This window comes from Drosophila virilis, chromosome 2, assembly GCF_030788295.1.
Source record: "Drosophila virilis strain 15010-1051.87 chromosome 2, Dvir_AGI_RSII-ME, whole genome shotgun sequence".
NCBI classification, from domain to species: domain Eukaryota; kingdom Metazoa; phylum Arthropoda; class Insecta; order Diptera; family Drosophilidae; genus Drosophila; species Drosophila virilis.
This window is the reverse complement of record NC_091544.1, coordinates 33,880,654-33,905,238: the sequence shown is the minus strand read 5'-3', so window position 1 is coordinate 33,905,238 and position 24,585 is coordinate 33,880,654. Positions and strand designations below refer to the sequence as shown.

Below are 24,585 nucleotides of genomic sequence, written 5' to 3'. Positions count from 1 at the left end.
AGGCGGCGGTAAGTGCAGCGCTCTGTTGCGAATTCGAGCAATGGGGAAAAAACTACTCATTTTTGGCGTAAAGTCGGCAACAAGTAATGCGGTCAGTTGCAAGTTCGAATCCAGCCAAGGAAAAATTTTTTTTAATTTATCTTTATTTTTACAAACGAGCGTCGCGCGAACTGAATTTTGTGTTGGAAGAATAGGCTTCAGTGTATCCCCTAGTCGGGAGCTCCCTACTAGAACCTCTCACTTGTTTGGTCCTTATTACTTACTTACGAACTCAATAACAATTGTGATAAAGTTCGTAATTTCTGAATTTGGTTAGAATACATTGAAAAACAAATTTGTTATACACAAATTTTGATTTTTCCGATTGTAGATATGTTAGCTTTATGAAACAGTGATCCAATCCGACCAACCTCAACATATGTATCGACTGATGTCTGTTAAGAGAAATTGAATTTTTACTACGGTAATATTTAAAAATTAGGCCATCGGAAATTGCACTTTTGAATTAATTTTTATTTTTTTGTTACAAAAGTATATTTTTACAATCTTGGGCAAGTGTCTGAAATTGCCCATATGTAAGCTAAGAATACTTATTCACACATATCATAATTCGCCGGGGGGACAAATCATTAGTAAAGCGTAAAAATAGTTATGTTGTCATAATATGACTCATACTATGAAGATAGCCAGGCTCTGTGGTAATAATTTGTTGTATCCTGTGACGCTTTGCAATAAAATAAATTATAACATGTAAGCGTGTCCATAGAAAATGGAAATTAAAAGCGGATTATTCAATTCAGCAGTAATGGATAAATACGTTATATATACTTGTTTCTTACCAATGAATGTAAATATTATTTAATTGGTTTTTGTTTTGCATGCGTATCTCTAAATAAATTAGAATTGTTTGTTGGGAGCTTTAAGAAAATTAGCCAATAATGTTAAGCAAATAATTATATGTAACAAGCATAAAGAGTCATTTTCCATAAGCCTCAACAACCATAAGCCATAAGCATAAACAACCAATCCAAGATTGCCTCAGTTTTCCCCAATGCAAAAATGAAATGCCATTGGAGTGGAGGCTCTTACCCCTTCGCAATTTTGTAGTATTTCATCGGGTAAGTTGTAATTCGCATGTTACATTTATAATCAAGTTAGAGTGTACGATGATTTATTCAAATTACAAGCATAAATTTAATATTGTCAATGTACTTTGTTTAATATATTTGCTACAATTTAAATGTACTTAAAAACATGTGTATAAAATCAGAAAGAGTCATCTCCGTTCAGCATAAACACTCAGTTGAAGATCGCTTGAGTTTTGCCGAGATGAAAAAACTAATTGCCTATAGAGAGGATGCTTTATTAGCCTTAGCACTTTTGTAGCATATATAAGCAGATACGATTTGAATCGAATCTTAAATTTATTATTATGTTGAAATGTTGGAGCGAACATGTTTTTATGAATTTTATTTGCCTAATATACCAAATAGAATTAAAATATAAGCAGCTAAATTTATTCCAGACATTGCATCAGAAAAAATACGCATGCGCGTAAATATATATACCTTTCGTGAATTCCTTTAACCTACGTTCCACAGTGTATTTTCCATTATTACAGACATTACAGAAATTTACGTCAATCCATACGCTAAGTTATCTTTTTCCTACAGAACAATAATTTTTTGCTAACAATCTTAAAAGTACCTTACAGAGCTTATTATTAAAATGCGTTCTAAAAGATATTACTATAAACGTAAATATGTGTACATAAACATTTTAAAGCACACATGCAAATATTATTTTAAAATACAACGTATTTTTCCTTGTGGCGAATTTTTGAAAGGTAAATACGAGACTACAATCGCGATAGAAGGATTAACACCAGGCTATACTGTACTGTATAATCTAAAATAGGCAATACAGATACATATATAGCACATATATATAAACGGGTCCCACATATTGGAAACTGTTGCGGTATGCCGCTTACACAGCAAATACAATTTCCCCCACATACGCACACTGGGAGACGTAAAGAACACTCGTAGCATGTATCTTTCGTGTTCAAAGGCACACTTACAGATACATATATTCTCTCTGTTGTGTTACGGTTGTCAAAGCAGACGGCAGTTTTGGAAGAGCTCTGAACCAATGCAGTCGCGTCTAAAATTTCGGCTAAGTCGATGTGGCATTTAAAAAATCGTTAGGCGAACACATAGAGTTGATCATATGTATATTTACTTAATGGAAAGGTTTAATTATAATTAAAATATCCCCTGTGAAACAAAATAATACCAACATTGCTCTGAGAAGCACCAAACAAAATACGCTGCACTCAAGAGTTAAATATTTATAAAAACTTACCAGTGACCTACACAGGAAATGTTTAAATTGCAAAATGTGAAATAATATTTTGAATGATACCGAGTAGACTTCACATGAAACGGATGCCTAACAATAAAAATGTACCAAATGAGAAATTTCGTAAATACCTGTGCGTATAAGTTATCCTGTATGAACTACATATAAATCAAGCATTACATTACCATCGCGTCTCGAGAACATTTAGTTAAATGTGTACTTGGCTACACACAGATATCCTCTGTAATGTATCTGGGGTAAAACTATTGCTAGTGCAATGTTAGTGCATTGAATATGTACATATGCACATACATATCATGTACATATAGGGAAATGCTGATAATAATAATGGAAAAAAGCTATTACAATTAACACAGTAAAATTAACATAAGTGAAAATATCCAACGAGAAATGTTAAATAAATAATAAACGCTACAAGTTGCCAAGGTAATGCTTTAATTTTATAATTATAATTAATAGGTTAACACATTGGTTAGACTATAGGCTAATTTCAATGTCTTCAAGTCTCCTTGAATTGTTGACAAAACTCGAGTAATATATATAAAAGAAGCTTTAAGCCAATATGAATGCCTAACAAATTATATTCGAACTTGCCAAAAGTTGACAACATTTTCAAAACAAAAATGACCAAATTATAAGTAGAGCAAAAACGCATTTAATAATATCTTTTTATCCGCCAAATAGAACTCATATTGTAGAAATAAAAACTGATGTTCCAACAGCTGTTGTAGAAGCTATCATTGACAGCTGGCCATTTTAATAGCATTTTAATGCTCAGATTCAACCCAAATAAAGTGCCTTCTTATTTTTGCAACTAATTTTTTATAAGTATGCGTATACACACATATACAGACAATCAATTTTGATACACATGAGTATATATACATAAATAAAAATATATATATGTATCGTTCTTTTTCGCTGGAATTACGTGTTTGCATAAAAATATCCATTAGAAGCTTATAATGTAATAAATGTTTTTTTTTTATTCGTTTTTTTTTTTTTTTTTTTTTGAGTTAGGTAATAAGGGAATGACGCCAGCTTCACTCTGCCCTGCCTTTGAAAGTAAAATGACAGATAAAGTTGTAGATATGTATACAACAAAAACGAAAGGGAAAATTTTCCTAACTAATACATGACCTTATGCACACGTATGTATATATGTATATACATATGCCGTGCACTTTATGGGTGCTAGATTTAAAGTTGTTTTCTAAGTGGTGTGACTATTCTATTGAAAATCTTTATATATTGATCGATTTGAGACAATCGATTTTGTATTATAAGCACATTTTGAAAAATTGTAATTCGTGCGTATTTTTATAATTGAAAGAGATTTATAACTTACAAAAACAGAAATTGCTTATTACTACCATTCTATTTTACACCCAATTTATCTTCCATAATAACCAAATTTATATAGAGCAAACAAAATATAAAGATGAAATACGCAGTATGCATATGTGTAAAAATGAGGGTTTATAAATAATTGCATTAGGAAATCGCTTGATTTGTTATCATATGTGCGATAAGAAATTTTATGACAATGAATACTTTGTGGCATACACGTATATGTTCCTACATATGTACATATGTATATAGGCTCTATTCAAGAGTTATGATAGATCGACTTAAGTTTATAAACTCTTTAAACAAAGCAGAGCAGAGGATAGAGTATATGGGCGTAGGTAATACAATGTCAAATTCGCTAACGGCAATCCTTACGCTTACATAAGGTTCTCTCTTTATATACTTACGAACGCCGCTTTGTCTATATCACTTTTGGTTTTAATTTGCTTATCACACACCTATGTGTACATATGTATATAAGTATATACGCAATATCAATCTGCGACAGCCACGGCATTTGGTAAACGCTATCAGACGAAAAATAAATAATGCTTAATTCCACATTATTGTTATTGGCAGCGTGGAAAACGGTCGATTTAAGGCAGACCGAGTTCTGTTTCATTCGTCCATCAGTTTACTTTTATTGGTCGGTTACACCCCAGAGGCCCCCGAAAACTCATGCATTGTACATATGCCTGAAAAAAAGAGTCGAAATTTCCCTTTATACGTTTTTTGAGTTTATGGCCAAACGGCTTATTTCAGTGTTAGAGTTTTTGGTTGTGATAATTAATCGGCTTCACTTTTAATAAATATTATAAAATAACTACAATTCTACAGTTTCTTTGTGATTAAATTTAAATTTACAAAATTCAGTTTAGTAAATTTATTTACAGTTGGCGCATCGAACATGTCACCAATAAAAATATGTCAATATTAAATAATTATATCACGACTCGTTCGACAAAATATTTAGTGTATAACATTGGCTTAATGTCAACGTAACTTATTTCTTATTATGTCTCTGTACTGAAAATGTTATAACGATCGTATATAAATTGTTGTTCTGCTAGTAGTAAGGTGTAGTAGTAAAGAATGCAATTGTAAAACTGGTTCACAAATTAAAAATAAAAAAAATGAATGAAGAAAAAAAAAAACAAAATAAATGTGCACATAATATAACTTATACTTTTTTTTATCATCGCAGGGAATCGTTTGAAGATAAAAAAAAAATAACCAACATGAAAAATGATGATGCCAAAGTATTCAAATTTCAATGGCGACTTAAAGTTATCGGGTATAAAAATCTACAAAATCTAACAATGACTGTAAAGCTTGAACTATGTCAATTCAACAATAATACATACTGTTGACTCTGATACAGCATATATGGCTCTCCATTCACAGTTGGAGTATCAAAACATTTTAATTACACCTCTGATGTATGTGGCCACTACATTCCTTGCCACAAGCGGCGTTATTGGATTGCAGCACAACGTTTCTATTGGTTACGATAACTTTCTAGAAACATGGAGTATTGGCAATTGGAGTTTGTCACCAACGTCATATACATCTGGCATCCCATCGTTGCAGTCAAAACTAAATGAGTCTGGAAATTTCGGAGATTCAGTGCCTACCCTAACACTTTTCAATTACTACAATGAATCTGCGACGGCGACGGCCGAATGGGCCCACTTCTACGATCTCATTCTTTCGTGGCAGGGCATTTGCTTGATTGCTGTGTTCTGCACGTTTATCATTGTCACCGTTATTGGCAATACACTCATTATATTAGCTGTTTTGACCACTCGAAGACTTCGAACGGTTACAAACTGTTTTGTTATGAGTTTAGCGATAGCTGATTTACTTGTAGGGATTTTCGTTATGCCGCCAGCAGTAGCTGTACATCTAATTGGTAAGCAAATTTACCAATCGAGTACAACATGCATTTATTCAAACGAAGATTAAAATGCATGTTGATGTATAAAAGTTATCGTTAAACTAAAGTTTTTGCTAAGCTTAATCCGTTGATCATTTCAGGTTCCTGGCAACTCGGCTGGGTACTCTGCGATATTTGGATATCCTTTGATGTCTTGCTATGTACAGCATCTATTTTGAGTCTGTGCGCCATCAGTGTTGATAGGTATTTGAGTTTAACATAACAAGGCTAATTTGTTAACAACAAAATTTTACTTTTTAGATACCTTGCTGTTACACAGCCACTTACTTATTCTCGGAAACGGCGTTCTAAGCGCCTCGCGCTTTTAATGATTCTTATCGTTTGGATCCTGGCATTAGCAATTACTTGTCCTCCCATGTTAGGATGGTAAGTAAATAACAACTATGTAACTAAAACAAAATATTGAAAAGAAAAATAATCGGATATGCATACTAACAGCTACGAAACGTTTGACCATTTGTATGTGTTTACCAATTACATATTCATGGAAAGTGATTAAAGCACGTCAGATATTTACTTTTCATAAATTTATTGTTCATCAAAATGTACCCAACTTCACTAATAATCAATGATTCGTTACATATTCATAACTTCGTATGTAACATTCATAACTTTTTACATAGGTATGAACCTGGACGACGAGACCTAAGAGAGTGTCGTTACAACCAAAATGAAGGATATGTAATTTTCTCAGCGATGGGTTCATTTTTTATACCAATGGCTGTTATGATTTATGTTTATGCAAAGATTTCTTGTGTAATTGCAAAGAGACACGACAATATGACTGACATTAATGTCCATAACAAGGTAAGCATTAAACGGAACATAACAAAAAATTGATAAGTAGTGTTAAAGTAGAATTCATTCAATAATTATAATATTTTTATAAATAAATTGTATGTATATGTTTTCACCAATGCCATAAAATATCCGTTGCATATACAAAATGAATTATAAGATAACAAGCAAAACGCTCTATTTACATAGAGAAAACAAATTTTCAAATATATATATCTCATACACAGAAATTTAAACGGTATACCGCCGCCGACGTTGAAAATGAATTCTCCGAGCAGGAACATAGTACGGGCTACAAAAGCAAACAGGCTGCTGCGCAAACATTCTTCAACCAAACAATATCTAAGGATCTACATGAAATTGTACTTAGCGATAGCGACAATCTTGGAGTAGCAACATCAGGTGGAGCTAATGCTGGAAATTGCCAGACCTTGCTGGCTCTGCCATCAACCAATAGTGCTAGTGGAAAAAACAGTTGCTATGAATTAACTCGACCATCTTCATTGTCTCTGAAACGGACGTCTACCGCTTCTACGACTATAACCACAATGGCAAGCGGTGTAGGTCCCAGCAGTAGTTTATTAGATGCGCCATGGCAAGCCCAGCCACAACAACAACCGCCAACTCATACCTTTCGGCATTCGCATCTGAGTGTGGGTGGTGGAGACAGGCTGCGTGGCCACCATCATCATTCGTCTGCAGGATCAGGAACGGCTGATGTATCCACCACTACTTCAACCAATATTAAATCTCTGTCGAACCGCATAACATCCCTGAAAAAGGAAAACAAAACAACCCAAACACTAAGCATTGTCGTTGGTGGTTTTATCGCCTGCTGGCTCCCGTTTTTTGTCTACTATCTTATAACACCGTTTCTGGCCGAGCACCAGGTCAGTGGCACGTTGGCCAAGGCTCTTACCTGGCTCGGTTGGTTCAATAGCGCAATCAATCCTTTTATCTACGCATTTTACAGTGTCGACTTTCGTGCCGCCTTTTGGCGCTTAACCTGTAAACGATTTTTTAGTGACGACCAAAAGCCACAATTTCCCACAAACACAATGTCTATTAGGCGATAGTCGTGGCGTGTCGCCACCTTACATTCCTCCCATACACCCACAATAATGATGATATTAGGGATAGGGCTTGGCGACATGGCAACATTTCCTACAATATTGCTTTTAGATTATATATGTATATCTAGAAATTGCTAAAGACAAAAAATATTTAAAATTATATTTATGGATCCCAGCTGGTTTGTTGAAGTTTTATTCAAAGAATATTATTTATATAATTATATGATGCTATATGAAACAAGTATTAGCCAGTTTTCATTTAAGATTAGCATATAGACATATACACACATGCATGTTTCACTCTAAAGATGAGCATACGAATAAGCACTTGGTGCAACTGTGCCTACGTCGATAATCAACAAGACAAACCAAATTTTAGACAAAGGTCATTAATTATATTTTTGGTTTATACGTACATATTATACATAAAAAGAGATGTATATATTTTATAAATAGTAGTACCTATACACTTTTTGATATCTTACCAACCTTTTAATGAGATTTTCCTTACAACATCAACTTCCACAAGAAACATAGTAGTATTGTTCTTTGTATATATAATAGTTGAAAATAAATATATACACGCATTACATTATAATTGTGATTTACACCTTATTAAACCAATTAACATTTAAAATTTAGATGTAGTGACATTTCTTAGATGAATGCCGAAAAGAAACCAAAAAATCCAGTCAATTGTGAATAAGTAGAAGTAATCTTGGCAGCTATATTCGTAGTAAAAATTAAATCTGTAGATATACAGTATGTCAATACAATTTAAGAAATTCAAAAATGAAATTTCTGCTCACTGACAACTGAATATCATTTTCATAATATTTCTTATAAAATACCCAGAAACATACTAAACAAACGGATAAGAGCTACAAATCGGACGAAACTAAAAACCTCGCCTTTACAACTTCCGACTCGCATTAATCATCAAAAAAGTCAAATTAATTTTCATTAAAATAATTTTGGTAAGCCCCTATTACGGGGTGGAATTTTCAAAACCGCTGAATCACGTCTTCATTGACTTTTTTCATAAAGATTTTTGAAAATAAATTCAAACGCGTAACTTCATCCACCATACCCCCACTTATATACACCCCTTAAATTGCAATTTTTCACAAAAGTAATGTATCAATTCTAAATTTAATTAAATATTTTCTAACTTCTTCATGTTGACTAGAATATTAGTTTGATCAAGGTATTTAACATACAACATGATAACCAAAAATGTACATATATTTTTACAAGGACCAGAAATGTCTCCCTTAGCCTTATTTGAATAATTATACTTATGCATTCGCCAATCTGGGTAAGAAAAATCTCGGAGCCGAGCACCATTCTTAATTTTAGGGATAACAGTGATATATTCTTTGTATTCTATACAATAATTAAAATGCCTAATTTGATTTCTGTATGTCGTATACTTTACATCGGTAATATCCTATTTTGAAGAAGCCGGAAGTTAGCGACAAAATTGGATTTACTTAATTTTCGAATGGTAACTTAGCACTATATCTATCTTATTGTATCTAAGGTCGGAGGGCAGAGCATGTACAAGTTTTGGACTCATATCAACTGGATAATCCATCTCAATTAAGTGAATCCACAAAAATAAGTGAAATTAAGTAAATAAATTAGCATTTAAATAAATTTATTTATTTTGTACGTGCTCTTACCTATGTTTTAATTTAAATAAATACTATGGACTTTCTAAGCAATTAACATAGACGTAAATATGTATGTTTCTATTGCGGGACTTAATGCTTTAGGTGCGAAACAGGTTCATACGATTCCGAGTAAGTTTCTGCTTGCAGATTCGCCGAAATGTTAAACGCCAAAACGCAGCTCGAAAATCGGGATTAAAGGCATAAATAAATGGATTTATGGCACAGTTCAGCCAGCCAACCCATGTAAAAAATGACATAAGACTTTCGAGTTTTTTTAACTGCGGCAGAAATGGTATCAACAAATAATATGCAAAAAATGGCGTCCAGCAAGCAATCAGACCTCCCATCACAATGGTAAGGGTTTTGGTCGTTTTGGTATTCTTTATTTTTGTTGATACTCGCATTGGAATGCGATGACTTGCTAACTGTCTCTGAAACTGATGTAATGTTGTAGACGACCTGTTGGGCCCATTATTATTAGCCGTTTCTAAAGATGTGCCAGCCAGACATTGATTTTCTTTGTAATATAATGCTGGTAAAGACACTGCGGACGCGCATTTGGCATGATATCTACAAGTATGTGACGACATTCGTGAAAATTCTATTAGTTCATAGAATGTCGGTTGATGTTTCAGTTTCATTCTTTTATCGCCCAATCTGGTGTCCTGGCATTTGCCGCATCTAACGTGGTTTGTGCTTAGTATGGGATTTACATGGGTACTTATTACACTGCAACGAGACTCACAACATGGTAAGCATTTGTGCGGGTTACAACGATAATGTTCAGATTCCAGGATGAAGTTGTCGCCGTCTAAATCATGATCAGCCGTGCGTTCCGAGTTCTGGCAGAAGAGAAATGTATTATATAATGATAAAAAATGTATTTTGGAATGCTTACCGCATCGCGTACAATCCGTTGTCGTCGTGATGTCAGAACATAACCAATTCGAACGTAAACGTACAACATGACAGTGAGAGGGATAAAAAACGAACCCATTGCTGAGTAAACGACATATCCTTTATTCTGATTGTACCGACAGTCAACAAAGTCTGTTTGATGACGATTCCTACCCGGTTCATACCTGAATAAGTAAAATAGAGAATGATACACAGTTTGTTATTAGATGAGTACTACATTTTGTATTTCTTCAAAATGTTTCTTTAACGTTTTCCCTAATTTCAATCTCACAAAAAAAAAATATGACATATATCATCCTGAGACGTGAGGGAGCATACTTACCAGCCGAGCATGGGGGGGCAGGTGATTACAAAGGCCAGTAACCACACTCCAAGAATCATTAACAATGCCAATCGTTTGCAACGCCATTTTTTCGAATATGTCAACGGTTGTGTCACTGCGAGATACCTATGTTAAGTACAAAGCAATAAAAACAGAGTAAATGAAAACAAAAACCAAGCGGCTCATTGTGTATTAAGCTGTTAACAAACGTCCATAGCAAACAGCGAAGCATGGCGTCAGCTTGGAAATGCCATTTAAATGTAATTGAAACTTCCAACAAAAGAAGCGAGCACTACGTACCGCCCACATTATTACCATCGGGCTCTCTATACTATTTTATTTTTTTTTTTTTTGCCCACGCCCTGTTCCCTTTAAACGGCACGTACAGAATGGGTCAATAAAACATTTTTTGCAGTTTTTTTTTACCTTTTTATATGTCCATGACGTCATAACAATGAATTACATTTTTTATTACTTCGAATTAACGCACGACGACATAAGGATTTTGTTAGCTAAGTCAGGTATACGAGTTTCCACATATATTAGTCATTAACATAAATACTCCTACCAAAGGGTGCATATACTCGAACATACATCTATGAGTATAATTTATTCGCGACATACAGAATGTGGCGATGACGGACTGTAACTCTATTTTCACTCACGATATCAAATAAATAAATATTATACAATTATTTAAAACGAACCTGTCTAAACTGATGGCACATAAACTAAGAATAGACGCCGTGCATAGCAATATATCGAAGGAGATCCAAAACTCGCAGAGCAGCCAGCCAAGTTTCCACGAGCCTGCATAAGGAATACATATAATATATAAAAAATAAACAAGATTTCACAAAACCAAAACTATCTTTAATATCCAGTATAATAATTATTATCCAGTATAATAAATAATAATTAATATTAATATTAAATAATCTGATGATTTAAGTATGTATTTAGTAAAATTGTAAATTAAAATGGTTTCAGCAATGTATTCATCGGTTTAAGGTGTTTTCATGACAAGCAACGTATAGAAATTTATTACGTTGGCCCCCAGGCTCTGCCAGCTTAAAGTATGTAAAACCATGTTACGTTTGTAAAGCTTGAATGGCAATGGTTACTCCCAATTCACAAAAGGGCTAGGAAGGCAAAGTTTTCGTTTTGGTTATTTCAACCAAATTCGTTCGGCTTCTAAAACAACTTGCGCCTACCCATACTATGTACTGCATCTATACACTTAAAGGGATTGTACAGCTCTTCATTTTTTTAATTCGATTATTTGTTTGTAAAAGGTTGCCCTTAAAAGGTAAAAGTTTTAATGCCTTGCATTTTAGGAATTATAAATGCACGTAATTACATTTTGAGTTGCCCTTAGCTACTGACTACTTTTTGCCGTAGCGAAAGTTCTTGAAATAATTATTTTTAGTAAACACGAATAAATTTGATTAAAACTCATGTGCAATGTACAAAGGTTAACCAAATAAAAAAAGTTCATACAATATCCGTACATATTGAAATCGTTATAAATGAATATATCACAAAGTGCAAGTAAAGCCTTGGCAAAAACGCGCACACCTAACTTGATACTTATTTGATAAGGTCGTCTCTCGTCACAACAGATGGAAAAACATACATTTCGGAATGTAAATACATACCAATGACGTGCAGGGCTACTGCCGGTGGCATGACGAAAATGCCCACAAGTAAATCGGCAACCGCCAAACTCATCACAAAGCAATTGGTAACGGTACGCAGTCTTCTGGTGGTTAAGACAGCTAATATAACTAGCATATTCCCAATGACAGTCACCAAGATCAGAAGTAAGAAAATAGCCACAGCTATAGACTTTGGCCAGGCCATACTTTTCAATGATGAGCTCATTATTGATAGTTGATAGACATTTTCGATGCAAATATCTCAATATTTTATGGCCGGCAGTCTATCATCTAAACTGATAACCTAAATCAAAAATATTGATAAAAGATAATCAGAGAAATAATAGAGATAATGAGCATACTTACATATATTCATATTCATACCGAAATGTTCCATCTGTGCATTTTGACCAGGCTTTCCGCCGATTCTAATCGTTTATAGCTTCGGGTTTCGAAGATGACATGCAAATATATAATATAATGAAGAGCCCAGTTCATAACTGTCCTAACAATTTATACTAACTTATAATAGAATTCATGTGTAAATGAAAATCCACGCTAGCACACCCACCAATGTGTTTCTTCTGCCCGAGAAAAATAAATTTTAAAAAGCCTCTTGCTTTATATGCAGCAATTGATGGCGTCCCAAAATATTGTTTATATGGACCGACAAACAGAAGAACGAAGCAGAACGGACATTCCACAAAACGAATATTCTCCCTTTGACTTTTTAACAGATTATTGCAATTTACTTATGCTATTGTGTATTTAACCTTTAGTCAACGACAGTAAATCCATAGCTTATAAGTTTCTAAGTAATATTCATATTCAATTTGCTATTTTGACACACATGTGAAACAAATTTGTAATACAAACGAACTTATAAAGTTGTGTATATTTCCAATTGAAAAATGTTGCATGTACTAACCATAACTATTCTTTCTATTCTATTATCTAATACATATTTTTCCCCGATATTATTGGATGATTCACATGTAGTGCTACAAGCTAGTTGCATTATTGTTGATTAAATATTTTTTCTTTTTAAAGTCCTTTAGATGTAAGATACCATAATACTTAATTTAATTAAGAAAAAATGCAAACTCTAGAGATTTCTTATACAGCACACAGTTGGTCTAAGCACACGTTAATAACAAACTGGCAGAGCAACTTTTTCACGCTTCCACGGCGCTGGAACTGATCGCAGCCACTGCTTCGTATGAGCATTATTTTTTTTATTGGCTGCTAAAGTACACAAAAGGCAGCGCACTAAACCAACATGGGAGAATTCATTGGCTATTCAACATTTGCGTTTTGTTGCTTTTGGAATTTGTATTATTATTTTTAGCATTATTAAATCGGCCGAACACATTGATGCTTGTAGCTGTTTTGTTTGGGAAATATTGAACGTTTTCTGAAAATTGCTTTACATTTTATAAATTGAAAACGGCTAAGGTGTTAATAATCTTGTTTTATTCTTGTTAATTACGCGGATAAGCAGATATTTCTAATTATATTTGTTGCGGTGCGACAAAAGTTACAGCTCGAGTAAAAAGGAACAGTAAACAAGTAAAAGTAAAGGGTTTGAAAATTGGTGTCTCCACATGAAGCGGTGTCAACTCGTGCAAAAGCGTCGTTGTTTCTTTATTTCCTTCTTTGGCAAACTCTCATTACCCAATCGGTAAAAGAGAACCCTATTACTTCTTGAGCAAACTAGTAAGCCTATAGTTGTTCATACAAAAAAATATAGACTATAGCTAATAGTGAAACTAATAAATGCTAAGTTTAGTCCAGATATCTTAATAAACAAAATGTATGTACTGCCTGTAACCGAAAGACAGACTTATTTTTACAGTATGGGGTCCGGGATGTCTCCTTTTAGGGCTTACACATTTTATGAAAAAAATATATAAACGAAGCCCAAGGGATATATTATTCGAAAACAATGAATAATCTGTAAGTGTGCGATTGGGTGTCAACGAGCGCAAGTTATCCATATAACAAGAAAAAAGTATTCATTATCGTTTTATGCAGAGCTTTTAATTAAATTTCAAAACTTGTAATGTGCAGATGTTTTAAAAGTGAGAGAAAAAAAACAAATAACATAGATTTTCGATCAGTATTTTAAACCATGTCTAAGTGCCTAAAACCGCCTTGAAAGGTTATTTCTATTCTCAATTGTTCTTAATAGCTCTTACGGTTTGCGCTGTGCGTTGATCAGTGACTCATCTCAAGTAAGTTTATAGATGATATATATTGAATTGCAATGAACTGTTTTATAACACAACAAATTATGGCTTATCTTATAGTATATTATATTCTATTATATTATTTTATATACATTTACTAGTTTTAGGCACAAGAAGTTCAATTAAAAAGACAACAAACATTTTTAATTTTTTATTAGGAACAAATTACTTAATGGTGTGCTCCAAATTTCTTTTGCACTAATTTATATGTTATACTTTTCATATGATGTCAAAACAAATATATCTTCTAGTTAAAAAAACATGATCATTTTTACTAGTTCAAAGCAAAGTTTTCAAACCTTAAACTTCATTGCAAAGTTGTACTAGCTCTAAGCGTTGCGCCAGTAACGAATTAATAAGTTTATCAGTTAATTACAACTTTTATACCTTTTGACGTATGTCCTGTTATACACTCATAAGGTTTTATTATTAATTGAAGGCAACCATGCACGTATTGAAGTATATTAATATTGACTTATTATGGTTACAGACCATATTAATTATAACAAATTCTAATGAATATTTGGATCTGTTGTCAAAAAGCTAATAATAATTTACATTTTATTATGAAGAGAATGATTTGATTAAATATATTTTTGTACTTTATCAGAGTCTTTTTTTTTGCAACCAATCGCCAGGACGTTTCGGCCACGACTAACACAATTGTGAACGGAATATTTAGCCAACTTTCCCATTCGCTTCAGTTGGTCCTCTTGCCCCATATTGCTGTGTTTCATTAGTGCGTATGGGCGCTATATACACACATATGTAAATATGCGTGCGGCTGTCCACTTGTTTGACAATATGAATTACTTGGGTAATTACAAAGGTTTTGTTGCTCTAATTTTTTGGAAAAGAAAAATAAAAAAAATTAAAAAATTACCGGGCTCAGGGTATAAAAAAAAGTGTACTTGAATAGGATCTGTTACATACACTTAGACAATTTAAGATTAGCATTTTGAATGTGTTCGCCGTATAAAAATGATGTAACCAAACACAACGTTATGCTCAAAAATGTCTATAAACAATATAGTTATATTTGACCGACAACATATCCAAAAAGAATAATTTATAAAATGTATATAATAAACGTTAATATTTACCCTTTATTTGAACAGTAAAATATTACATCCATAGTCTGAAATACCACTACATTGCTATTTCTGATAATAAATACTATTGGTTATTTTTAATCAATAACAAATAGGCATACAATAATATATATTTGATTAATAAACGACATAATGTCGCGTACGTGTATGTGTACTTTCACGAACAATATACTACATATGTGCCATTGATAATGCCGGTCGAGTTTAATACCTACATTATCGCATGCAAATGGCATAATGCAGTATGTTAACAAGTAAGAAGTTCTAGTCGGGAGCTCCCGACCAGGGGATACCCTGAGCTCTCTCATTCCATAACCAAATTCAGTACGCGCTACGAGGTCTTTTGCTTTATTAGTTACAAAAATAAAATACAAAAAATAAAGAAGTTCCCTTGGCAGGGAAGTTGCAGAAACTCGCAACTTAACTCTCTACTTTCCGCCGTCTCTATTCAACAGCCACACCAGTCACAAAATCAAAAATAAATAGTTTCCTCGGTAGGTCTCGAACTCGCGACAGACAACACCACTTGCCACCGCCTCTACTCAGCAGTCACACACACAACTGAGTCCTTTTGAGAGAAAAACGAATTAAAATAGGAGCACAGAAAGCAATACAATAGCAATTGCAGAAGTGTTAATATAATTCGAAGCAGACGCGCTTGAATTGTGTGTACAGGTATACATAAATTCGTGCAATTTGCGATGGTGTCGCAAACACGTGTTTCTTAACCGATCTTCATGAAATTTTCTACAGTATATCTTATTGTACCATAAAATATTTGCGTGTTCTCTAAAAGTCAACTGCATTAAAATTGTGGCTTAATGTGGTGGGCAATATAAGTTAGGTTATTAACTTGATTTATAGCTATCGTGGTAGCAGGGAGGTGGCGATAGATATAAAATGAAAGATACTTGATATATATTCTGGAGTAAACATATCACTTTTGGGGACTCTAGCTCTCATAATTTACCCAATTTGTTCAAAAAACAGTAATTCGATATCGATAACTTGGAACCGGAGTAATTTAGCGATTATCGGAGACAAACTTGCATGCGCATGGATTAGGAGGTCCTAAATTTTCTAGTCTCTAGGTCTTATAGTATCTAAGATCCTTGCGTTCATACATACGGACGGATAGACGGACGGACAGACAGACGAACATGGCTAGATCGACTCCGTTATTGGTACTAATTAAGAATATATATACTTTATGGGGTCGGAGATGCTTCCTTCTGCCTGTTACATACATTTGGATTTTGCACAAATACAATATACCCATTTTTAATGGGTTCAGGGTATAAAAAGAGAAACAAACACTTAAACGTATGCAATTAAACTTTATTCTTGCAAGTATAATTGTTTGTATATAGCTCGGTATAGCCCGGCCATGCCCGTATAAAATATATGTTCTCAAAAAGGCTTAAAAATATTTTGAAACTGATCGGACAGTAAATAAACAGCTTTTATACAAACCTTTTTTTCCAATTTAACACTCTTGCTGGTGGAATTTCCAAATCGTTGAAACACGTATCCACGTATATTAAGTTATTATGTAGATCTCTGAGGTTAATCGAACAACACTTAAAACTGCGCCCAAAAACTCTTTGAATCGCATTTCTAATGAAGAAATTTGGAATCGCATTTCTACCGAGGAAATGTGAAGCACGACTCATACGAAGACACGTCATATAGAAAATGAAAATGAATTTGAGTGCGAAACGTCATCCACCAAATCTTTGACCCCCATTTCCATCAAGGAGGAATACATTTTTGCAAAAGTGAGAAACACTTTCAAACGAATTTGAACAAACATGTTTGAAATTGAGCTTAAAGCCGATCGGATGGTAGGTTATAAGAATCGTACAAACGTTTTTCGCGATTTTTCCATAAATGCGGGTGGAATTTCCCGAAACCCCGCCTTAGCGTGTACCTTCATCACATAAGGTAACTCCAGCTTCCTAGCTCTTACGGTTTGGGCTGTGCGTTGATCACAAATCAGTCAGTCAGTCAGTAATGAGAAACAGTTTTATATATGTATATAAAAAATATAATATATTATAAGCATGTGCATTTTAGCATAACCATTTAATCGTAATTGTACTAACTTGTGCATGCAACACTTTTTATTGGCGTATAAAGTACGTATAAAAGCTCTAAGCTTTTTTATTTATTTATTTTATTTATTGATTAATTATTTTGACATTAGACGACGTTCGCCGACGGCGCCAATCTTTCCTACTTAAACATGTTTCCATTTTATCACTTAATAGTCTAAAATATTGCTGATAGACGATCCGTTTACTGTTTCAGTGGATATATCTGACTCAAGTCTTTGGAATAAAAATAAAAAACTGAATTTGACTATTTTTTATAGTCACTAATTTTTAGTAAGAGGGATTTCGTTTTCGAAAACCATTAGAAATTTGAAATTGTATATATAGGCATTTGAAAATAGAGAATTTATATCCATTTATAAATATACTCGGAAATCTTCCATTGTAGTTCCTGCAGGTAGTTAGTGAAGTACAATCGATATAGGATTGGGGCCTTGTGCTACATACGTTGTATAACGCAACCCTTAAATGAATTCGTTCTGACGTCGATTTCACCTTCTTCGAGCTGCATAAAAGAACAACATTGAATATTTATGTTGTTAAATATGAGTTGAATTCATAATGCATACCTCATCAAAAGCATATATATCTTGATAGCAAGATTGTGATATACATTGTCTTAGGCAGTTTAATTTGGAAACCATAGCTAAATTGGCATTGACACATAGTGAGTTTTGTCCACAGGCTAGCTCGTAATCGTGATAGGTGATTTCCTAAAAAAAAAATGACAATTATTTGAAAAATCAATAGTCTCTCTTCATGTTATACATACATTTTTGCTCGTTTCTTTGTACGCGTACTCAGGAAAATGAAAAGTTGCTGCCCTAGATAGAGGTTTATTATTCCTAAAATTTTCTGAACCACATAAAGCAATTTGTATGATAACGATTATACCTAATATATCTGAAAGACGTGACATGTTTGCTCGACTGTCAACCGTTAACGAATCTTGGTATTTATCATTTAATATTCGTTCGTTTGGTATTTTTTTTTACATAGAGGTGACAGTAAACACAATAATGGTATTCCTTATTAAAATATAATACCAAAAAGCCTATTCACAACTACCGAAGCATCTGGTAACAGACTTTTAAAAAACTCATTTTCAAATATCTGTTCAAAATCGTTTAAACACTTTTGGACAAATGCAATCCTTCTTGAAACAAGCTTTTAAAAAACTCATTTTCAAAGATCTGTGTCCAGTTACTCACTTTTCGAAAAATGCATTCCTCCTTGACGGAAATGGAGGTCACAGATTTGATGGGTGACGTTTTGCACTCTAATTTATACCCAAAGATCTATATGAAAAGTGATTTGAGACGCATTTCGCACTTTTAGCAGAATCCAAGCCTCCTCGGGGGAAAATGTGATTCAACGATTTTTTTTATGAAATCTTAAGTTTTTTCCTTTTTTCATTAAACTTATTTGCAAAGCTCTACATAAAAACTCAATAAATACTTTTTAAACATATTTTTTAAATAGAAGTGGAGATCTCAATGGTACGGATCGATTTTAATTTTTCCAGGGCGTGTACTTGGTGTAATAATATAAGATAATATTCAAAATTCTTAGCACAAATACTCGCTGGTATCTATATTTATGTAAAAAAGAACGCATAAAAATGTATTCACTTCACTGAAAGAAATGCAAGAATTGTCAAATAGTGTAAAGACTAATATAAATCAGTGGATATGCTATGAGTTTTATCACCAAAATATATTCTGAAAGAGGTACTAGCACATAAAACATCTATAAAACAACACCAGGATCATTTTTAAAACATTTAACAAATTTATAGACAAGGCGATTTATTGGATTGGATGCAGAATTCTGCAATATAACCCACCCAAGATAAACTAAAGATTACACGCAGAACCATTAAAAGTATATTGATAAATAAATCATTTACACATAATCCTCATTATTCTTTAGCATTGTTTGTGTCTCCGCGGCCCCCTCTTGTTGGGGTTTTTGGCAAAGTGAACTTTGCTGTTCAATCGACCCGCGAATAGTGTAATGTGAAGTTCCATGCAACGAATCGCTGTGCTTATATTTGAGTGCGTTTTGGCGACAAATGCCCAATCTGTTGGATTAATTGTGCATTCATCGTGTGGGATGTTTAGATACTTTAGATTCGGATACATACTTGGACAAGAAAGTCAATAAATCCTGTTGATACTGAGATGTTAGGATGGCATACAAATATGGATCCGCACACGAATTCAAGGGATAAAAGAAGACTAGTAATATTTTCGATTTTGTAACATTAATCAACGGGCACCCAGCCAATGCAGTAAGACCAAAAAAAGCAATTGGCGCCCCACAAGTAAAATTAATAAATACCTGTAAAAATAGAAAAACGCCCAATTAATTTAAAATTAGTTAAGCTTTCGTTAAATGTTTATGACAAACTTACCAAAAGTAACATTTTCTTAGCAACACTCATTTCGCCCGGATTGTTACGTCGTGCACGACGCGTTTCTTGCCCGAGAGAAAGATATATTTGTGAATAGCATATGGCTATAATTGTGAACGCCACGAAATTGCAACCCAAAATCAATATCAAATATATGGAATCGTATATATCGCGTATCTCCATTGGCAGGCAAATGCTAAATTAGGTCACATTTAAAACAAACAGTGAAACAATAGAATGCAGTCAAAAACACCTCACCTGGTAGATGAATAATTACTTATACCAAACAAGGGCAATGAAGACATAATTATGGAGTAAATCCAACCCGTTAACATAATTCCAGCAGCCTGACGTAATGTGATACGCTTATTTAGGTACATTGCATGCGTGATCGCAAACCAGCGTTCAATTGTAATAATAGTCAAAGTAAAGATCGACAGATGACTGGCGAACACGGTTAAGAACCCGGCTATCTTGCAGCCCAATCCTGTGTAAATGACAAAATAATTATCTAAAATCTAATTAACATTAGAGAACTACTAACCGTACTGCCAATCAAATGCATAGTTAAAATATTCGCCCATTGAATGTGCATCAATTGAAGCGATAAGCAGCAAATAGAGACCCAAACATAAGTCGGCAAAAGCAAGGTGACATATTAGGAAGCGTGGCACTGATGGACTCTCTGATCTTTACAAAAAAAAATAATCGATGATGATGAAATGCAAATAAATCAAATCATTGACGAGTAAACACTTACTTAATAGATAGTGTGACAGTGAGAACCGCCAAATTACCAACAATAGCTAATGCAACTACAATCCAAACAGATATTCGCAGCCACTGATATCCCATGACGTCTTCACATGGATTTAGGGCATTTGGCATGGGAAAACACTGGATATCTGGGTTTCTGCATTAATAAATGTACTTTAATAAATAAGTAGCCATTACATAATAAGAAACGCTTACCTAAATGTGAAGTTTCCGCAATACTCAGCCAATTGGTTGTCATCTGGATTTATTGTAATTTGCTCATGAAAAATTCCAATATTGTTCATTGTGGAATCAGCCATGTAGTCATACGAATTGGAAGCTGCGTCAGTCAGTAGATTATCTGTAGCAGTTCCACTTTGGTTTCTATAAAGGCCCATAAATATTTGGTTAATTAGAGATATTGATCAAACGTACGTATAATGCACTCCTGCCGTATCTTTCACGGATGTGTTTTTTTTCAGCTTCTTGTCGACATCCCGATATAAATCCCGTTCAACATTGCATTGTTCTCTCCATTTTTGTAATTCCTGTAAGCGTTCAGCATGCCTCTTGGGATCATGCCTCGAAGGGAATTGAAAAGCACAGCAATGGAATGAGTGCGTTAAGTGGGCTCTCTGTAAGTTCTGTAATAAAAAATGAGTAAAAAAGAAAAGAAAATGTGCAAATGTATATACCTGAAAATTGTATATGGAGGGTATTGTTTTCAAAGTATGCGTATTGATTATGTATAATACTTCGACGGTTTGTAGTCCAGCTGATGGCAAGCTGACTAAAGATGTGCTTGAGAGATCTCTATGGTTAATTGGAAGTATGCATATCACTGTTGGTATATTTTAATGTGAAATATTTAAATTACTTACAGTTCTGTTATATCAATTATACCGTAAAATGCATTCGGGTGAACGTCGGTAAGCCTGCGATTATCCTTCAATGAACTGTAATATGTGTTATACAAGAAGTTATTATTGATAATATTCTTTGCAATTAACTTACAGTTTAGCTATTTTCGAACCCAAAAAGGCAGAATCATCAATGAAATGTATGTCGTTATTTGCTAAAACACTTATGAATCAAAACAGTACAATTAGTTTGGGCAATATCAATATAAGCTTAAACTTACAATTGTGCAGTCTTTACTTGAATAGATTTTGAATCAATTCGAGAAATTTGATTGTTATCGAGATCTCTATATGCATAAATATAAATCAATGTTGAGTTAAAACTTATTCAATTTATACAGAAATAAAACAATTCCATAATATGGGCACTTACATCATTTGTAATATATTATTGGGTGGTAAATATCCAAAATCGGGCACACTTGTTAAACCGCTGTTTATAATGCGTCTAAACAAAAAGGTTAATGTACAATTGAAGGTGTTTATATAGCTTTAAACTTAACATTTTCGAAAATAGCTATTATTTCTTGTTTTAGGTAAATGAAGGTAAATGGGGAATCTTAATAATGAAATATAATTGTTCTGCTTAAATAACTAACTTGCGAAAACTGACATCTCTGTAATGAAAAGAGCTGCTGCTGCAAATCATCCCAATAGGCTAAACGCAAGACATTGTAAGTTTGAGTCTATTACTTTCATTGTCTTTCATATCTCGCCATGCGTATACAGACGGTCATATTAGTGGACATATGGAGCTGGTATGCAGACAGCTCGGAGTTGATGATGATCAAGAATATGAATTGTCAAAGTTGCGATTATGTTCAGTATTCCAAATTCGCACAGCTTCATTATACAAAGTTATATCTAATAATTGCTACAGAGTCGAATTGTATATCTATATTCAGCTAGCTTGTTTGATATACGTAAATGTGAACTATGCTAATCACCTGTAAAACGACAGCTTTGGATTTGAGACTCTCACCAAACTATGTGACTTAAAAACATACATCCATTTTAACCAGCTCAAGCTGAATATACAAATAATGGATATTTTTCTTATGTTGTGATAAGACAATTATTTCTAACGCTATGTCCTCGCGAATTAAGGGTTTTTACTTACATAATTTCAATAGTGTCGGAAATTCCCTCAAATACATTTTTGGGTAGGTAAGTTAGTTTTGGAGCATTTGAAATATAGCTATAAATAATATAAAATGGTAATTTACGATATACCATATATGTAATAGTAATTTACGATATACAGTATATATAATGGTAATTTACAATATATTGATAATGTATGATAAACATTGCTTTCACATAGACATACATGGTGCGGAGAAATGTCAAGTTTGAGAAAGCTCCGTTCTGTATAGCTTCAAGTTGCAGACAGTCTATAAAGGCACTGCAAGGAAACAAATATGGCATATGTATTGTATTTAAATATGTTTATTTAATTTACTGGATTTTAGTATTACTCACACATCCAATAATGTGGTAGCATACACCTTCAAACCCATCGACCGCAACCGTGGCAAGCCCGCTGATGCAATTGTGAGCCTTAGTAGAGGCAACTTTAATGTTTGTGGCACACGTGTCAGCGCTTCGCCCTCGCAGCGGCACTCAAACTCATTCTGTTAAAAAATACAATTTAATAAAATATATTAAAAAGTTACACGGCTTAAAGCAAATATTTTGAACATCGCATAATAATGAACTGTGTGCGTACCCCTTGGAATTATTAAATGCTTATGCAATCGACTGGCACTTACCTGATTAGTTGCTTCCCAGCAGCAACACTTCCAAACGGAAGCATCACTCGTCGGATTCGTTGACATGGTTGGCGCCTGTGTCATTATGACGGACATATCAGTTTCATTACCATTATCAATCGACAGATTATTAAAAACGGTATTAAAACCGTTGTTGTTATCATGACAATTAGTATTTGCTTGACGGGTGCCATGGGCCAGTGAAAGCAAAATGAATGTTAAGAAATCCAACTGGGATATTATTACCATGCACTTCATTTTTGTTCAAGTGCACGTTTAATATTATTCTTATTATCTTGAAGCTTTCCTTTCCTCGGCTTAGTGTAGCTATATGTGCTAGTTTTGTCAGATGTCGTCTGTTGGTTCATTTTGTTAGTTGCATTATAGTGCGACTAGGTGTAAATTCATTGCTCCGCTAAAACGTATGATTAAAATAAAAAAATTCGTTTGCTTTAGTTTAGTGTACATTAGTGTAATTAGTTAAGAAACATTTCTAAGTTTTAATTTTCCATAAAGTTTGACAGACATTAGGTTCGAGTTCATACATAGTATATTTATTTATATATGTGTGTCTGTGTGTGTGTAAATGTGTATTTATATATATACCTAAAAAGCCAACAACGAATTCACAAAACAGAGCCTGAACAATTTTGCACCTATTGATGAAGCTGTGAATTAAAATTTCACGTATGTCGACGACATGTTTGATTGACTTTTCAATTTATATAGTTATGATTCGATTCCGTGAATGTTGTTTAACATGCAAACTGCGACCGAATACGAATATCTTCACTATAATTATAAAAGCAAACAAGGCTATGCAAGTATTTTGCCTAATAGAACAATGGGGGTGTTTGAGACACGAGTGCCGTCAGCTTTTGACATTATTAACCTTTCCTATTTTTACCATCAAAATGAACTTAGAGAGGAAGTGGACAAATTAAATCTGATAATATTTATCCGCATATGTTATATGTATTATATTTACACGCATGCTAAATAGTTTTATCATTATAATCCCTAGCAAGACAAAGGCAAACTGTGCATATTTAACAAACAAATATTTGTTAATTAAAAATGTAGAAATAGACACACAAATGTCGGCATCG

At 33.6% G+C, this 24,585-nt stretch overlaps 4 protein-coding genes across 12 annotated transcripts; 1 reads left to right on the top strand and 3 right to left on the bottom strand.

Annotated features, from left to right (window-relative positions):
* Positions 1 to 1,764: 1,764 nt before the first annotated feature.
* TyrR (Tyramine receptor) lies at positions 1,765 to 9,288 on the top strand. Of its 7 annotated transcripts, XR_011416121.1 has the most exons (8): positions 1,980 to 2,811; positions 4,940 to 5,647; positions 5,773 to 5,875; positions 5,933 to 6,058; positions 6,316 to 6,499; positions 6,718 to 8,770; positions 8,842 to 8,881; positions 9,025 to 9,288. XR_011416121.1 is itself a non-coding variant. In XM_070207053.1 (7 exons), exons 3-7 carry the CDS (start codon positions 5,173 to 5,175, stop codon positions 7,564 to 7,566), a joined length of 1,737 nt encoding a protein of 578 aa, XP_070063154.1. In that variant the 5' UTR covers positions 1,981 to 2,811; positions 4,940 to 5,029; positions 5,140 to 5,172; the 3' UTR covers positions 7,567 to 9,288. The 7 variants fall into 7 exon arrangements, 5 of the variants coding, with proteins under 5 accessions (XP_070063153.1, XP_015026222.1, XP_070063154.1 ...); XR_011416120.1 differs by having other exon boundaries at positions 6,718 to 8,881; XM_070207053.1 differs by having other exon boundaries at positions 1,981 to 2,811; positions 4,940 to 5,029; positions 5,140 to 5,647; positions 6,718 to 9,288.
* On the bottom strand, positions 7,521 to 12,950 carry TyrRII (Tyramine receptor II). 2 transcript variants are annotated; one of them, XM_015170735.3, is made up of 8 exons: positions 12,661 to 12,943; positions 12,504 to 12,579; positions 12,138 to 12,441; positions 11,187 to 11,289; positions 10,480 to 10,605; positions 10,138 to 10,321; positions 9,985 to 10,081; positions 9,742 to 9,920 (listed from the first exon to the last, which is right to left on the bottom strand). In XM_015170735.3, exons 3-8 carry the CDS (start codon positions 12,361 to 12,363, stop codon positions 9,877 to 9,879), a joined length of 780 nt encoding a protein of 259 aa, XP_015026221.1. In that variant the 5' UTR covers positions 12,364 to 12,441; positions 12,504 to 12,579; positions 12,661 to 12,943; the 3' UTR covers positions 9,742 to 9,876. The 2 variants fall into 2 exon arrangements, with proteins under 2 accessions (XP_002056769.2, XP_015026221.1); XM_002056733.4 differs by having other exon boundaries at positions 7,521 to 10,081; positions 12,661 to 12,950.
* A 4,603-nt stretch (positions 12,951 to 17,553) lies between these two features.
* On the bottom strand, positions 17,554 to 18,563 carry LOC6632945 (uncharacterized). Its single transcript, XM_002056732.4, has 3 exons — positions 18,385 to 18,563; positions 18,182 to 18,325; positions 17,554 to 18,117 (listed from the first exon to the last, which is right to left on the bottom strand). The coding sequence occupies exons 1-3, from the start codon at positions 18,529 to 18,531 to the stop codon at positions 18,052 to 18,054; spliced, it is 357 nt and encodes a 118-aa protein (XP_002056768.1). The 5' UTR covers positions 18,532 to 18,563; the 3' UTR covers positions 17,554 to 18,051.
* Positions 18,564 to 19,427: 864 nt separating this feature from the next.
* Positions 19,428 to 23,982, bottom strand: Lgr1 (Leucine-rich repeat-containing G protein-coupled receptor 1). Of its 2 annotated transcripts, XM_032433954.2 has the most exons (17): positions 23,477 to 23,982; positions 23,187 to 23,338; positions 23,035 to 23,109; positions 22,825 to 22,902; positions 22,078 to 22,152; positions 21,926 to 21,991; positions 21,799 to 21,867; positions 21,666 to 21,740; positions 21,480 to 21,597; positions 21,220 to 21,428; positions 21,001 to 21,168; positions 20,789 to 20,941; positions 20,573 to 20,718; positions 20,287 to 20,515; positions 20,029 to 20,224; positions 19,759 to 19,955; positions 19,428 to 19,695 (listed from the first exon to the last, which is right to left on the bottom strand). In XM_032433954.2, the coding sequence occupies exons 1-17, from the start codon at positions 23,732 to 23,734 to the stop codon at positions 19,518 to 19,520; spliced, it is 2,442 nt and encodes an 813-aa protein (XP_032289845.1). In that variant the 5' UTR covers positions 23,735 to 23,982; the 3' UTR covers positions 19,428 to 19,517. The 2 variants fall into 2 exon arrangements, with proteins under 2 accessions (XP_032289845.1, XP_032289846.1); XM_032433955.2 differs by lacking the exon at positions 22,825 to 22,902 and having other exon boundaries at positions 19,429 to 19,695; positions 23,477 to 23,981.
* Positions 23,983 to 24,585: the final 603 nt, after the last annotated feature.

Bases quoted from the DNA above. Each gene is read 5' to 3' on its own strand.
- TyrR (XM_070207052.1), top strand. From the start codon at position 5,122: ATGGCTCTCCATTCACAGTTGGAGTATCAAAACATTTTAATTACACCT. The intron at 6,059-6,315 runs GTAAGTAAATAA...CTTTTTACATAG, and splicing joins TGTCCTCCCATGTTAGGATG to GTATGAACCTGGACGACGAG. The intron at 6,500-6,717 runs GTAAGCATTAAA...TCTCATACACAG, and splicing joins ACATTAATGTCCATAACAAG to AAATTTAAACGGTATACCGC.
- Lgr1 (XM_032433954.2), bottom strand. From the start codon at position 23,734: ATGAAGTGCATGGTAATAATATCCCAGTTGGATTTCTTAACATTCATT. The intron at 21,992-22,077 runs GTAAGTGCCCAT...TTATGCATATAG, and splicing joins AATAATATATTACAAATGAT to AGATCTCGATAACAATCAAA. The intron at 21,598-21,665 runs GTAAGTAATTTA...AATTAACCATAG, and splicing joins ATAATTGATATAACAGAACT to AGATCTCTCAAGCACATCTT.
- LOC6632945 (XM_002056732.4), bottom strand. From the start codon at position 18,531: ATGTCACGTCTTTCAGATATATTAGGTATAATCGTTATCATACAAATT. The intron at 18,326-18,384 runs GTATGTATAACA...TTTTTTTTTTAG, and splicing joins ACAAAGAAACGAGCAAAAAT to GAAATCACCTATCACGATTA. The intron at 18,118-18,181 runs GTATGCATTATG...TCTTTTATGCAG, and splicing joins ATATATATGCTTTTGATGAG to CTCGAAGAAGGTGAAATCGA.
- TyrRII (XM_002056733.4), bottom strand. From the start codon at position 12,363: ATGAGCTCATCATTGAAAAGTATGGCCTGGCCAAAGTCTATAGCTGTG. The intron at 11,290-12,137 runs GTATGTATTTAC...TTCCTTATGCAG, and splicing joins AGTAGCCCTGCACGTCATTG to GCTCGTGGAAACTTGGCTGG. The intron at 10,082-10,137 runs GTAAGCATTCCA...CTCTTCTGCCAG, and splicing joins AACGGATTGTACGCGATGCG to AACTCGGAACGCACGGCTGA.